The sequence below is a fragment of the Canis aureus genome, chromosome 38 (assembly GCF_053574225.1).
Source record: "Canis aureus isolate CA01 chromosome 38, VMU_Caureus_v.1.0, whole genome shotgun sequence".
Taxonomy (NCBI): domain Eukaryota; kingdom Metazoa; phylum Chordata; class Mammalia; order Carnivora; family Canidae; genus Canis; species Canis aureus.
The window spans coordinates 699,302-713,201 of NC_135648.1; the positions used below are offsets into that span (position 1 = coordinate 699,302).

The window sequence follows — 13,900 nt, forward strand, 5'->3', positions numbered from 1 at the left end:
TTTTCATGCTCTATAATTGTGAAAATGCCAGGAGCTTAAAAATTCTTTATGGCCACCACGATTACCGTGCTATCTAAGCTAGAGCATCGGCTTAGTGACCCCTGCCCTGAATCACCAAAACCATCCAGGTTCCACAGCAGAAAGCCATGGCACCACTCCACAACCATCCTGCTGGAATGAGGATCAATGTGGTCAATAACCACCCAGCCAAACAGAATTTATATGATTTGGAGGAAGATGATGATTCCGTAGCTCCCATTCCTAGTAAACTGATGAAATTTGCAGCCCAATGATGAAATTTGATTGCCCAATGCCGTGGCCTCCCTCCATAATTCAAACTATGCCACAGTGGTGCTTACCTGAGTAAGTGAAATGGCATCAGATGTCAGAATGAACTCATTCCTTTACACGCTGGTGAGAGGGTTGTCTGTGTGCTCTTATATAGGCAAGTAACCCAGTCCTGGAACCCCATTTTTTTCCCCAAGCCATTTCTGTTTTCAGTCACTGATCAGCCAAGGTCCCAATGGGAAACAAATGGCACATTAGACTTAAGGAAAATCAAGGCATAGGAGAAATGCATAGACAATGGAGTTACCTGGACTAAGCAGCATCCTAGTTTTTATATCCTTCATAATTATATCCAATCACTGTAATTCACACAGGTCAGCCTTCAGGAGAAGATAAGATGAAGAATCTGGAGTGAATATGTATATTACTTTATTTTTTTAAGATTTTATTTATTTATTCATGAGAGACACACAGAGAGAGAGGCAGAGAAACAGGCAGAGGGAAAAGCAGGCTCCCTGCAGGGAATCCAATGTGGGACTGGATCCCAGGACCCCGGGGTCATGACTTGAGCTGAAAGCAGAGCTTAACCATTGAGCTACCCGGGTGCCCCATGAGATTCGCTTTGGGGCTAGGAAATGTAAATGCCAGTGTGGGCCATGTTTAAAGCAGAAGCTTTAAGAACTATGGCATGGATCCACTTGCTCCTTTCCCTTCTACAATGAGAACAGTGGGAGGCAGGTAAGGGCTGTGTCTTCATCCTGGATCCCAGAAAAGAGGAAGCAGAGCCTAATGCGTAGGTGTAGCCACCTGATGCTCAAACACAACATGCTCAAGAAATAAACCTTTAGAATTTAGGAATGTTTGTTACTACAGCAGAACCTAATATGATACCCGCCCTCCGCCCCCCCCCCCCAAATAGTCAAGGCTTACAAAAACCCCCAAATAGTCAAGGCTTACAAAAACCAAACAGAGAAATACAGTGCTAGCTGAATTAAAATGTGATATTTAGGCTTTATAGCAAAAAACATTACCAATGATAAGGAGTTCGGCTTATAATGCATATTGTTTAATTCATTAGGAAGCTACTATAATCGGACCATATATATATTATATAATGGATATCCTTTATATATATAATATATATATAATATTTATATAACTGAAAATTTTAAGAGAACTAAGAAAGAAGTAAGAAACTTCATAGTCATTGTGGAGAGTTTAACACACCTTTCTTGGTGACTGTTATAAAAAATAGAGCACAGATTCATAAGGATACAGAAGCACTAAACAATGATGCTAAAGCTTTTTATTTAGGAAAAAAAGATAGCAAAATGCTTCATCGAACAATTGCAGAACATATACCCCTTTCACAGGGACAGGGACATTTACTATACACTGGACTGGACGATAAAGTTCGACTCACACGAAGCGATTAAAATCACACAAAACACGCTTTTGCCTACAGTGAGGGTATCAATAATAACAACAAAATAAAACCCCACCAGGGCAGAGATGTTTTTTCATTTTGCTCACTGATCCATGTCTGGTGCTAGAAGAATGAATGGTGTATAACGATCAATACATGTTTGCTGAATAAATAAATAGAAAGTGTAACTGGAAAATCTCCCCTGCATTTGGAAGTTAGGAAGCATACTTCTAAGTAACTACTATTTTAAGAATTGTCTAGTGAGAAAATATCTTTAAAATATTGCATACAAGACTTGAGAAATTCAGCTACAATAGTACTTAGAAGGGAATCCACAGCCATAAAAACCTCTAAGAGAAAGGAAGAGGAATGAAAGCTACTTGCATAGCCTTAAAATCACATGTTAGGAAAAGACCTAGAAACAAAAAGTACAAAAGGGAAAAGAATGGTTATGGTGAAGGTAGAGATTAAGATAGTTGACATAGAAAAGAAACTTAAAATATAGACGATTTAGCAAAGTCAAAAACTGTTCCTCTGAGAAAAACTGATCTGAAAGGTCTCCAGCAAGACTAATCAGAGGCAGAGAAATGCCATGAATATTATTAGAAATGATAAAGGGATTTCCCCCACAGATGCTGCAGAGAATAACAAGTCAGTAAGAACAAACTGGGCAGAAGGTTATATCTATGTCTATGACAGATGAAAATCAGTGAAGTCTCAGTAAAACTCGATCCATTCTGGAAGATATGTGCATTTATTTAAATAAGAAACAAATGAATCATTTATAAGCCACTTGATAACGAACTAGCCAGGCCCAGATGGCCTCAACCATTTCGATGATTCACAAGTTCTTTAGGGAACACGAACAGAGAGTACTTCCCAAGTCATTTTATGAGGCCGGCGTGATCTTGATAGTAAAACTCAGTGATGGCTTATAGAATGTCAGAGGGGACTCTCGAGAGAAGTGGAGAGATCATACGTTGTGTGTTTACACACACACACACACACACACCCATGCATGCACGTGCACGGACACGCACGTCAGCACGTAACAAATATTAGCACATAGCCTGAAAGACAAAACACAATTACCTATATTGAGTTTAACCCCCCAAATGCCAGGGATTCTCCTTTGGACGTCAGAAAAATTGTAATATAATATCCCACCGTAACTGATGAAAGGAAAATGATATAAGCATTCATAACAAGAGCTTATCAAACTGGAAACGGAGAGCTACCTCTCAATCTAGTTTAAATACAAAAAAGCTAAAGCCAAGTATCAAATCTAATAGTAAAATGTTGTAAATTTTCCCTTTGAGATAAATATAAATAGCCCATTAATGACACTTCTATTCAGTATTTCACATGAGACTATGAGAGAATATGATAAAATGATAAAAAGAAACTAAGGGAATAAAGATCAGGAAAGAAGAATCAAACTGTCATTACCTGCCAATGATGTTATTATGTGTGTAGGACCCCAAAAGAATTTACAAAGAATTTATTTGAATTAGTCAGAATATTTAACAATTTTATTACATTTTTTAAAAGTGTTTTACAGATCTGTTGCATTTACAAACATTCTAACAAGGAATTGGAGGGGAGAAAAAGACACCGTTTATAAATCCTCAAAATAAAAATAAATCTAAAAAAAGGATATGCCAGACTTCTGCAGGGAAAATTACAAAATCACACTGTGAGCCGTTAGAGAAGGGCTATGTTGAGGAAGACGTGTCAGGCCTGGGCATGTGAGGACTCTGCCCCTGATCCAAGCTGGTTCCCGCTGTGATACTAAGGACAAAGGGTTAATACAGAGAACGCAATTCCAACAGCATTTCCGCAGAGTTCACTGCCTTGTATTTATTAACCCGATGTAATCCTCACATCAACGTATATAAATAATATCCTATCACAACTTAGCAGATGAGGAAAGTGATGGACCCAGAGGTTAAGTAACTTGCCTACGGTCACAGAGCTGCTAAGGGAAGGAGCTGGACCCAGGGCTGAGGCTATAGAAGCCACGCTCTGACTCTGTACACTGTGCCCTTCTCCTATGAGTTAAAAAAAAAAATAAAAAGAAAAGAAAGAAAAGAGGGGCACCTGGGGGGCTCAGTCAGTGAAGCTCTGCCTTCAGCTCAGGTTCTGATCTCAGGGTCCTGGGATCCAGCCCTGCATCGGGGTCCCTGCTCCTCTGGGAGCCTGCTTCTCCCATTGCCTCTGTTGCTCTCCCTGCCTGTGCTCAATCTCTCTGCCAAATAAATTCTTAAAAATTTTTAAAAAGAGAGAAGTATGAACTAGTGAAATATTGCGAAAAATGCAAGAACAGCCAATCTAGAGGTGAAAAAAGGCAAAAGAGCTAAATATAAGTAATGGTAAAAATATTAACTAAAGAAAAATAGTTTGTCCCTTTGCCCTTCATTTTGGGCAAGGATGCTGAGACTTGGCTGTATGGATCGCCATGGGGGGTGGAGAGTGGAGAGTCCACACCTTTCTGAGTCACTTTGGCATTAGCTACCTAAAACAAGGCTGATTCCGCTCCTCCACTCAGCCACCCTGCTCTAGTTCCTACTAAGGAGATCCCCAGCTGCTGTGGGAGGCACTGATAATACTGGCTATTATTTGTTGACCTAATATGGGCCAGGAAATTCCTTACAATTCCTTTGCGCATGCTGTCTTATGTGATCCTTATGACCTTTTCTAGGTGTTAATTCAGTTGCTTACACAGTTGAATTTTTTTTCTAAAATTTTTTATATAATGGCTATATCTTCTTTTTAAAATTTCTTGTTCACTCATTTTTAATTTTTTTTCAATTATTTGGCTTTACTTTTATAGTATTAAATTTTTTCTATACTTATATTCTTATAAAGAAGTAATTATTTTTAAAAACGTTTAAATACTTTTGTTCATTCTGCCCTTTATTTTAACTAATAGCTAATTGATATTGTAGAAATCATTTATACACTAAAATCATTTCCTGTTTACCATTTCTGGTTTCATATTTAGAGAGCTCTTCAAGATTAGAGGTATTTACTTAAATTATCTTTTAAATTTACTATATTTAAAAATACTGAAAGCTGATTAATTTTTTTGGAATAAATTGTGAAATAAAAATCTAACTAGCATCCTTTAAATATTAAATGATGTGGAACTTCTTTTAAAATAACCCTTCCTCCTCTGAGGTGGGCACTTGACAGGATGAGCACTGGGTGTTATTCTATATGTTGGCAAATTGAACACCAATAAAAAATAAATTTATAAAAATAAAAAAGTCATAAAAAATAAAATAAATAAATCGTTTTTAAAAATAAAAAAAATAAAACAACCCTTCCTTAATTATTTTGCTGCATAATATCACTTTTGGATTTTTCATTCTGTGCTTTGATCTGTGGATCTAATTTGCTTTAATATCACACTAATTTAATAACTGTCATTCATTGTGCATTTTGCTTTTTGGCATAACAACTCTTACCACTGCTCTTTAGAATATACTTGGATATATATCTGCCATTAGTCTTCCATTAGAAATGCAGGGATGTCAATCACACTATAGAAAAATAGGTATTTGATTGGAATTGATTTGAATGTAAAGATAAAATAAGGACTACATGGTATCTCTACAGAATTGGGACATCTGAGCCTTGTCCATAGTGTGTCTTTATTCTGTATCTCTCAGAAAATGGCTTTCTTTATATCTTAATAAGGTAAAGATTTCATTTTCCTAGGTCTTGACTAGAAATTGTGAAATATATTTCTAGATGTTTCACGAGGTAAATCATTTATTTTTCAGATATTTGCAAACACCTGTTATGTCGAGCTCCAGGAGGAGCACACATGTATCCCAGACCTGCCCCTTTCCTCCTGATAATCCTCATTTACAGGCTAAGGATTTGCTCTGAGACTTTCAGAGCCTGTGCACACATCCAGGGCAGCCAGCACGTCTCTCCACTGCCCTGCTTCCACTCTCTGGAATTCACGTCTCCTACAAATTCATTTTGGGTTGTTGCTCCACTGATGGCTGCCAGAGACGTCTCTTGATCTCTTGCCAAACAGACACAACATCTGCTCTGTGGTTACGTTATCACATCCCCTGGGAAAGATTACTGCATTACATTTGACAGGAGCTCTTTCCACCTGGATAATAAAGATTCATCAGGGGAAATGAGCAACTTTCTTGACTGAGACGTAGCTGGGAAAAGGCAAAAGCAAAAAGCAAAATCACATTCCAAAAGGTTTTCCATAAAGGAAAGCTCAAGATAGAGTGGAATAGTGGGGAAAGTCATCGCAGGAAATGCATAAGGTTTTTTTTTTTTTTTCTTTTTTTGGGGGAGGGGGGGAGATATAGGAAGTCATCTCACGGAGCATAGAATGAGTTTGAATTAACACAGGAAGGGTTGAGTCAGTGCAGAAGGGATAGGGATAATCTGCTAGAAGATGGGGATTTCTGGAACCTGTTTTTTTCTGCGAGCTGATCTCTCTCATCAGTTTAGACACACGTTGTCTGTATTTCTGGTCATTGGGCTCAATACCTCTTTGAGGAGGTGCACTTGTTCCACAGCCACATCTTAATTGCCAGGAGAGGAGGAGGAGGGAAGGACAGGGACAAAAGTGTTCAGGGTGCTCTTTTGAGCAACTGTCTTCTCAAAGGAAAGATATCCTGGCAAGACGTGCAGAGCCGAGCAGGCCCACATAGAATTCCATCTTTTATTTCACAACGGCTGGTCTTCTGAAAAATGTGTGAAACTACTGACATCTCATTAAAGTCATCAAGAGAAATGAGAAAAGCATCAGGAGTTTAGGAAAAAATAATGTGTTGATTTTTTTCTCTGACTGTAAATACCCAATCTGATCAACTCTCAATCTTTGTGAGTATTAATATCGTTATAAATTAATGAGTAGGAAGACACACATTTTCATTTTAAAATAATCTTTCACTGACTTCTGTGGAATGGAATTCCGTGGGGTGAGAGGATCTCTGCTGCCTGAACCGGACTTGTCCTCCCGTAGAGTGAGTGTCTCTGTGGGTGAGGGTGTAGCTGCTGTCTCGTCTGCAGCCTTAACTCACTCTCCTCTAATCTGTAGATATCTTAGGTTGAGATGCTTAAAATTACATTTTCTTGAATAGCGGTTGGCCTGCTCGGTGTTAGAGGGTGTCCTGGAAAATCAGTCCTAATGCATGAGGCCAGCCTGAAGGCCACAGGTCTACTCGTACTGCTGTTTCATTGTGTTACTGCCGAGGTCACAAAAAAATTTCCCTGATCTCTAATTCTGCTCAGTTTAGCCTTTCCCATGATGTATTCATGGACGACAATTTGTTTGAATGGAAAACAAAACAAAACAAAACAAAACATGGGTTTATTGTAAGCTCAGCTGGAATAATACCTTAGTCTGAAGGCCTAAGGGGCTTGGCTTTCTCACTAAAGCCAACCCCAGATCTGAAGATCTTACCACTTTCCTGCATGATACATAGGAGTGGAGCTATAATTAACAGGAATGTGTGTGTGTGCGTGTGTGTGCGTGTGTGTGTGTGTGTAAGAGGAAGAAGGAGAGGATGTTGTTCAGTTCTAATCTATGAGGTCAGGCTCAAGGTCAATTGAATTCTTTCATCACATAAAAAAATAAAAGAGTAAGGATGAAGTGTCCAGAGAGCCATCAAACACACATGATCTTGTAACACACGGTGACCCCACCCACTTATGAGTGTTCTGGTATCTGACTCCAAGTAGCAGAGTCCATGAGTCATGGCAAGACCAGAGGAAAAGGGGGAAGTTTCTTATGACTCCCACCCAACAATCTCTACCTTATTAGGGTGGAGGTTAGTGACACACTATGAGGTGAAGGTCATTCATGTCATCCATAGTTTATCTTTTCCAGATATGTCACCTGGCGTAGTCTTCTGCGGCTGGAGAGAAATACATATGCGTTCCACCCTCAACTAATAAAAAGATCATATCTTCACAGGAAGTCATGTGAGAGCCCTGCAGGGACCTTAAAAGAAGCAGATGATGTGGGCTTGGTATCAATTCGACTCACTAGTGGGCAAGATGTTTTAATTCTGTAACAGTCAGTTTCTCACCTATAAAATATGGATGCTACTGTGTACTTCCAGGCTGCCCAAAGTGCACGTCCAGTAACAACTGTGAAACAGCAGCACATACTGTAGGTTTGAACAATTAGCACATGAAATGGACTCTCACGGGGGTTATCAGTTTATTTCCTTTTCATGAGATCTTGATAGGCTAGGGTCTGAGCTGAGCAACAGGCTTAAGGAAAAGAGAGATTAACTGTGCTTTAGTCTCTGTGGTCTTCAGGCCTTGCTCTCAGCTAGTCTCAAGCTTCAAAGAAATGGAAGAAGCACAGTTGAGTTATAGCCTTGCAGACAAGCTCAGCTTCCCACAACAGATAGGGACTGCGAGTGAGACATCCCGTCCCCTCCCTCTTGTTGCAAGCCCTGGCAGGGATGTGTCATTGATGAGCATCTGGTGGAAGATAAGGGAGAAACGTGGAAGCAAAATGATCCAGTCAGGAGACCTTTATTGACAAGTGCATCTCGGAAGGAAGCGTATAGCCAGGAGGCAACTCTGCCCAGAGCGGAGTGCCCTGTTTGTTTTTACTCCTGCCGGAAGGCAAGAAAACAAAAATGTCTAACACAAATCCTGGTCTCAAATGCACACAAGACTCCAGAGCTGCACAGAGAACAGAAACTGTTTGCTCTTTACACAGGGATTTCTATTTGCTGAATAGTTCACGAAAAAGGGTTAAGCTTAGCCTGCCTTTCTTGGCCACGCTGTGAGGTTTAAGGGTGTTCTTTTTAACCCATCGTTCTGCAAATATCTTCAAGAGATGCTAGCCAAATTTAGATTTGTGTCAGTGCATAGAAAATTAGAAAAAAAATCAGTTCCCATAATACATTAGAAACACAGAAATGGATAACTTCTTGCATAATTTTCTTGCTTGAACTTTGCTTGTATACATCTTAAGCCCCCAACATCGTCATGCTCACTGTACAAGTGTAATGTCATGTGAGTGTTGTGGTCTGCCAATATTGAAAGACTGAGACTCAGGAAATATCCAGAAAGGGAGAAATATGGAGACAGGAGCTTCCTGGGTCCCTGAAACAGAGGGTCAGGGGCATGCGGTATTTTTCAGGGTTTATTTCCCATCTGGCTGAGACTGAATAATAGTATTTGCCAGAGTCTAGAATTCTGGACACATAAAAGTTGTCCTGTAATAGCCATCCATTATTTTTCCCTCAACTGAAAAAAACCTCATAAGCAATTATGGACATGATTATACCAAGAAGATGTGTTTTTCTCAATTTTATACATGGAAATGAGGGAAATGATCTCTATTCTTGAAAACTGTGCTCTTTTGCTTGATCAATTCTGCTCTGGGAATTTTTCCTTGTACACCTTACACTTTATTGCTTGGAAAAAGCAAGATCTCGATTAACATTGTGGCAGGAAAATGATTTTTCGCACAGCTCTGTGAAGCGCTGACCTGAACTCTTTATTTCTGAGGCTATAAATCAGTGGGTTGAACAGTGGAGTGAGCATGGTGTAGGAGACTGATATGAGAGCATCCTGGCTTGAGGAGTAGGTGGACTTGAGCCTTAAGTAGATAAAGGAGGCGCAACCATAATGAATGGTGACAACAATGAGGTGGGACGCACAGGTGGAGAAAGCTTTGTATCTGCCTAATGTGGAAGGAAATTGGATGATGGCAGAGATGATGTGAATATAGGATACCAAAATCAGTAGCAGAGGGATAACCAGGACCAATGCACAGAGCATGATAATGACAATCTGACTCAAGTGGGTATGTTGAGATGCCACTTTGAGGACAGGAGGGATGTCGCAGAAGTAGTGATGGAGCTGGTTGGAGGAGCGGAACGGCAGGTAAAACACCAGGGAGGTGATAATCTGTGCAATAGTCAAGCCACAGGCACAGGCAGTGGCCACGAGTCCCACACACACCCGGTGTCCCATGAGCTCTGTGTAGCGCAGAGGGTTACAGATGGCCACGTAGCGGTCATACCCCATGGCTGCCAGCAGGAAGGAGTGAGAGCAGCCGAGGAAGAGGAAGGTGAACATCTGGATGGCACAGCCCACGAAGGAGATGGTCTTCTTCTGGGCCAGCAGGTCCACCAGCATCTTGGGGACGATGACAAAGGTGTAGCAGGTCTCGGAGCAGGAGAGGACGGCCAGGAAGAAGTACATGGGGGTGTGCAGGGCTCTGTCCAGCACGATGGTGGAAATGATGATGGCATTGGTGCCCAGAGTGAACAGGTAGAGGGGCAGGAAGGCGACGAAGAGCAGCCGCTGCAGCCCGGCCAGAGAAGAGAAGCCAAGGAAGATAAACTCCCTCACCAGGGTCTCATTGCCCTGCTCCATGGAAGCTACACCATTCAGAGACAATCCAAAAGAGGAGGAGATAGTGTCAAGATAAACCTCTGAAAACTAGTAGAATCACAAGAGATTGGTCATCATAGAGCAGGTGTTAAGACTTGGGTTCTAAATCCATTATTCCTCCTCCATCCAGTTTGTATTTAAGATACAAAGAGGTGCCTATAATCAGCCAAGTGCACGTCCAACCTTGCATCTCTATAATTATTCTAACACCACAGTCAAACGGCTCTTGAAATTTCTCAGACCCAACTATCCCTTCGTCTCCTCATGCAGGATGCAGCTGTCATTCACATTCATTGTCCCTCACTCTGCTTCTTCCCCAACCTGGCTGTTCGGCTTGCTCGTCCTCACACCTGTCCATACCCTCAGTTGCAGAATAATTCATCACAATACACTACATTAAGAGGCAACCTTGTCTACGATCCTCAGCAGCTTCGCATTAGCATTCCCCTTATATTTACTCTCTGACTTTTAGTCCCTGTCTCTCCATAGCCTGGATCTGCATTCCCCTTGCCCCTGTTGACCACACTTCCTGGCATGATCATTGGTGCACCTTCACATACTCTTATCACGCTGGCTCTTGCTTTTGAACTTTCTTTCTGGTTCCCAATCTGGGAAAAGTTTTCCAGAATGGAATATACCTCTGCATCGTCCATGTCCACCTCAGAGTCTTTCCTCCTGCAGAGGGAACCCCCATCTTCCTCAGGACCCTCGTTCATTTCCACCACTTCTCTTAACTCCTACTGACACCTCATTGTGCCCGTCCTTCCCGTTTCATCCCACATCTCTTCAATGCGTCTTGCCCCTGATGCCACGCTAAACTTCTGTAATATAAATTGTATCATATTGCTCCCCTCAGCAAAATTTCACTCATGACTCTATATTCCAACTCTTTGTGGTTTTCAAGGTCTTGTTTTGGAAACCAAACTATGCTTCTGTGGTCATATCAACCTTTATGGAATGCATCACTATCATGCAGGTATGTTGCATCTCCCTTGCCTCTATTCTTTGCTTATGCCAGCTAACAACCCATTTTTGACTTACAAATGTTTTACCATTATTCTGCAGCCTCAGCCAAATCTGCTTTTTTGGGGAACCTCCTTGATATCTCCCCATAAAGAGTTGTTTCTCCTTCAGAATTTATTGCCAATTTGATATGTTGTTTATTTAATTTTGAAATATTGTGTTGTGTTTTTCTCATCTCTTTCCCATTGGATTTTGTACCCTTGAGAGGAAGATATAAGTTGTATAGATCTTCATCTGAATTCTCTTCAGTATCTAGAACCATTTTAAGTGTCTAATAGCTTCTCGGTAAACAATAATCATACAAATAAAAAAGATAACTTGGCATATTTTTACCTACCTCATGATGTCAATAAGCCTTCGTAGAATGTGCAGAGTAAAAGAATCCTCAGTGTTCTTCCCTACTGAGCATGAGGATTGTATGCGACCAAGGATGCCTAAGGATTTCTGTACCACAAGGAACTAAGCGGTATCTTTCAAACCAAAAAGGGCAGTCTCAGTATACAATACGAATATGGCACTAAAGAGAGCATCCCTGGAATTCCATGTATTCCCAATTCCTTGGACATTTGTTACTCTCTAGAGCATATGAGAATGCACGTAAATGGGAGATAAATTATAAGGTAGACTTGTGTTTATCCCATTTAAAAAAATATCATTCACAATTATTATCCTAACAAATAACAAGAACAAAAATTAATGGCAATGTACCCTACCTTAGCAGAGAACCCCTAAATCAAGAATATCAGGTGCTACACAAAAAGTATTAAGCAGTGTGATTATGACCATGTGCTGTGTGTTAGGGACACACGTATAAATAAGTCCCAGTCCAAGGCCTCCTGGTTCAGGGTGAGGTGTTTGCAGAAGTGATTATTATAAAATGATGTGCAACTGTAATCACAGATTTGCACTTGCAACCAAGACCACCGAGGAGACAAAGCTTTGTACATCCTTGGAAAATAATATGTTTTGCTTATTTCTAGGTTTCTTTCTATCTGTTATAGAAATATTGAACTAAAGCAATCTTGGGGAAATATCATGAGACGGGGCACAATTTAGTCTCTACCACTTTTGTCCAGATGTATAAACAGTTCAGGGAAGCACAGCTGCTGTCCTGCCCCTAATGTTTTGTGTTTCCATAGTATCAGCCCCACCCTCGTCAGACCTTCTCTTCCTCCACCTTATTCCCCTGGTTCTTTGTTCAATGCCTGACACAGTTTTTTTATTTCCTAGAAGGCATATTTATTACCAGTATACTGTTATCTTTCTAAATCCAGATCCCAGATTCTCAGGATTACTAATCAATTTCCATGCGGATGAGCTCAAATTTTTTTACATGTGTTTTGTAAACACATGCAAAGTTGAGTAATGTAGGAATAAAGCAGGTTTTGAACTTACACAGGGGTCAGCTTTAACTCTGACTCTGGTATATTCTAGTGGATCCTAAATTCTCCAAGTCCCATTTTCTTATTTGTATGGTGAGAAAAGTAATTCCTGCATCCCAGGGCTACAGTGAAAATTCATTGAAATCATATATATTAAAAAGTCTAATTTAGTAAATAGTGAATGTTCAGTAAATACTTCCCTTCCATTACTTTATCATCATTCTGTGGGGGACAGGTCCAGAAATATTGTCATCAGTGAGATAATCAGCATTTAACTCATGGCAAATTGATGAAACTGCCTTTTCCATGCTTTCCAAGGGACGGAAAATTTAAGAGGGGTTATCATTCCCCCAGGGCTCTCCAACCCTGACTGAAGATAATCTGGTTTTCCAAAGAGTCCTGCCTGTGCTGGAGGGAGCAAGGGCTGGACCTTGAAGGATGATGCCAGCCATTTGGTGTCTGGTTGCTCTGCAGGCAGAGTCACCAGTGTAGGTTATTTATGCCTCGTAGAAAGCAAAGGAGTTTTCCTACATTTTCCATTTTGGGGGGTGGGGGAGTTCAGTATGAAACAAATTTAGGAAATAAAATGGTAGTTAATTTTATTCACATATGAATTATAAACTTAGGAGTTTCTAATTACAAATGCTTTTAGTTATCAATGATGTATATTTTATACAACATGTTTTTAGGTATCTATATTTTTAGGTATCAAACTCAACTATTCTTTGAACTCCTAAAGCTAGAATTCATTGTTCATTAATTCTCATATTTTATGATTTCATGATTTCTACTATGTTTTAAACACAGAAAATTGTAAACATAAATAAAATGGCTGTTCCTTTCTCTGAGAAGAGACCATCAAACAGCAGACATATTACAAGTCAGACCATCATAAGCATTACGAAAGAAGTACAAGCAAAATGGCCTGAAAACTTTGAGGAAAAATCAAATCATTTCTGGAAAGCTTTGAAGGATAAACAGTGTTTCTATATCACCTGTAAGCATTTTGATAAAAATATGGGCACTACTGGCTTTACCCATGTAAACATTGTGATTGAGCTGATGACTGCCTTCTTCTTCAGTGTAGACTGGCCCTTCCGAATTGCACGTTGCCTGCTGATTTGTTGTAAAAGCAAACAGAGACATCCTATTTCCAAAGGAAATGCAGATGTTTAGACAGGTCTGTGAAACAAGAGACACTGATTTTTCCATTTCCTTTCTTCTGTTTCTGTACCATAAATTCCATATTAAGGTCACAAAATAACTTCACCCCCAGCGTACTTCAGTTAGTTCTTTGGAAGAACTTCATGCCCACCATTAGTCCACCACTATTCCTTTTGATATTTCCAGGAAGAAAGAAATAGAACACAGT

The 13,900-nt window shown here is 40.1% G+C and overlaps 1 protein-coding gene across 1 annotated transcript; it reads right to left on the reverse strand.

Moving 5' to 3' along the window:
- Positions 1-9,160: 9,160 nt before the first annotated feature.
- OR10K2 (olfactory receptor family 10 subfamily K member 2) lies at positions 9,161-10,105 on the reverse strand. The gene has a single exon (XM_077886931.1). It carries the CDS (start codon positions 10,103-10,105, stop codon positions 9,161-9,163), a length of 945 nt encoding a protein of 314 aa, XP_077743057.1.
- Positions 10,106-13,900: the final 3,795 nt, after the last annotated feature.

What these genes read in the sequence shown, in the direction of transcription:
- OR10K2 (XM_077886931.1), bottom strand. Translation starts at nt 10,105, where the DNA reads ATGGAGCAGGGCAATGAGACCCTGGTGAGGGAGTTTATCTTCCTTGGC.